This window comes from Ornithodoros turicata, unplaced genomic scaffold, assembly GCF_037126465.1.
Source record: "Ornithodoros turicata isolate Travis unplaced genomic scaffold, ASM3712646v1 Chromosome13, whole genome shotgun sequence".
NCBI classification, from domain to species: domain Eukaryota; kingdom Metazoa; phylum Arthropoda; class Arachnida; order Ixodida; family Argasidae; genus Ornithodoros; species Ornithodoros turicata.
Window position 1 is genome coordinate 2541354 of NW_026999307.1, and position 2456 is coordinate 2543809.

At 46.8% G+C, this 2456-nt stretch overlaps 1 protein-coding gene across 1 annotated transcript; it reads right to left on the minus strand.

Moving 5' to 3' along the window:
• Window positions 1–234: 234 nt before the first annotated feature.
• LOC135372179 (uncharacterized) lies at window positions 235–1718 on the minus strand. Its single transcript, XM_064605868.1, has 7 exons — window positions 1645–1718; window positions 1434–1563; window positions 1215–1299; window positions 771–1020; window positions 533–705; window positions 294–416; window positions 235–239 (listed from the first exon to the last, which is right to left on the minus strand). Exons 1-7 carry the CDS (start codon window positions 1716–1718, stop codon window positions 235–237), a joined length of 840 nt encoding a protein of 279 aa, XP_064461938.1.
• Window positions 1719–2456: the final 738 nt, after the last annotated feature.

Here is a 2456-nt window from a genome sequence, read left to right on the forward strand (position 1 = left end):
CTTCCGACGCCACTCGCTCAAACGTCGCCCACCTACGCATTGCTGATGAAGGCCCAATAAGGCCGAAACAGCTGTCCAATGCTGGTGTGGCGACGTTTGGGACTTATAAACATCCATAATTCAAGTTGTCCTTATTAATTGGGTCCATATTAACGAGGCACAAATGTATGTTCTCTTGACACATAAATATATACAAACACAAAGCAGTTAAGACAGGTCCCACTGCCAGGGCACTTAGCCTGCATCAGTACAAAAGTATTGTGTAAGGAGAAACCTCACATCTGCTGCCTCACGACAAAAGTTCCTGGCGGAAGACCGGTGCATCGTTGCCAGAGCGCGTGGCGGATTGTTTCTGCTCTCCGTCCTCCACTGGCCTTCTATTGTCTGGCCTGACCCTGCAGTCATGTCTGCAGAACCTGCAAGTTTCATAGAAGCAGATGCTTTTTGCAACTGTCACATGCGCCAAAACAATAAAGGAGAAAGTACATTGTTTTTACTTTTGTCTTTAGTTACGTAATAAAACTAGTATTACCTGACGGACAGTAACTACCAGTATCAGTAGGGTCCTCCTCAGTTAGAAGGTAATTGTGCAGGACCACACAGGCCTGCACCACTTTGATTGCATTGTCTGGGTGTAAGCAAATAGGGCGTCGGAATATCCTCCACCGTGAGGCCAGAATGCCAAATGCATTCTCAATGCATCGTCTGGAAAGAAAACGTTATGAATGTATAACGTGTCACTTCTCATGCATGCCATTCATGGGACTAACCTGGCCCTGCTCAAACGATCATTAAAAATTCGCCTGGTCCTGTTGAGGGATGCTGCAGGGTACGGCCTCATGAAATTTGGCCTCAACTGAAACGCCTCATCTCCTACGAAAACGCAGGGTAGCGTGATAGCAGTCGCAGCTAGCAGCTGTGGAGGGGGAATGTCCAGCCGGCCATTTTCAAGTGCTTGGCCAATGGGGCAGTTTTTAAATACTCCCCCGTCAGAATGGGAACCATAGTCTGCAACTGACCCTGCGAGGAATTAGTATGCGCCGTCACATACTGCCATCAGGTTGATGGAGAAATCATGCTGCGGAAAACCAAAAAGATCCTCAGAATATGCACATTTGAAAGTAGAAAAGAAATATCTGCGCTTTAATTGATCACCTTGTAGTTGTAGTACAGAGATCCACTGAGTGGTGGTGCTTGCAGTTGAACATGTTTACCATCAACCGCTCCAATGCAGTTTGGGAACTGCCACCTATTGGCATATCCTTCAGCAGACCTCTCCCACAATGTCCTTGTTGGTTCCTGCAAGAGCAGGCATGCACTTTTCGATTAATATAAACTGAACCAATTGAAATATAATGTTCCTTGCATCCCATATGCCTGCTTTGTGTCTGTCAAATATGGACAGTGTGCTACTTCAGATGATAACCACCTACTGGCATGTAAACAGGCTGCAAGATGTCCCAAAGGGCATTGCAGGTCTCAAGGATTATGCGCCTTGCCGTTTCAAATCCTACACGGAACAGGAACGCCATAGATTTCACGCTCTCCCTGGTGGCCAGATACCTGCGATAACGGTGTGGTACATGTGAAAGTAAACCAAAAGGACAGGAATTGCCGCTACGAAAAGCTCAAGCTTGTCGATACCTGAGGGTAATTGCAAGTCTTTGTTCAGGAGAGATTGCTTTGCGGCCCGAGGGTTCTTTCTTCAGCTTATCCATCACGAGACTCAAAAGATGGGCAAATCTCTCGGGAGTCATTCTGAGGATACTGTAGTGCAGATCGGACCCATCGGACTGCATCCTCCGTACGTTTCAGTGATTAAAATATCTGTCAGTTAGTACGATCGTGACAGTCAGATATGAAACATAAACTAACCATTGTGCTGTAGGCTCCTTCCGTCTCTCGGTACAGCCATTCCTCACGTATCCAGCATCGCCGCGCATTCGGTTCACATGTTTGCCTCCATAAAAGAAGGTATATTAGTAGCCGAAGGATCAGCTGCTTTCTCCGCAAACGCATCACCTGCTGGTCAAGAATCCTCTTTACTGGCAAAGCGCGCACTTTCGACATTTCGAAACAGATAGCCGAAAAGCAAGCGAGCTTACGAAAGTACAAGCAGCGGAACGAGTTGAAAACAAACAAACAAGCAAACAAGCAGAAGAAAGCACGGGAACCGCAGCGCCACCAACAGCCGGCCCCCTGACACTCATGTACACATAATTTGGCGCTATTAATTGATGACTCCATTTGGTTGTGTGGTGTATATAAACTAAAATTACATTACGGCGTGGGGTGTTACGTTGGTAAATGCAGATTTTTTTCGTGAAATGTTGTTTCGCAGCTCGCTTTTGTCGCTGGTCAAATGGGTCGGTAAGCAGCAGCACTAGCACCCGCGACAGCGACAAATTCTGTAGCATGTCGCTTGTTATGGGGTCCGCGCTTAAGAATAATCTGCT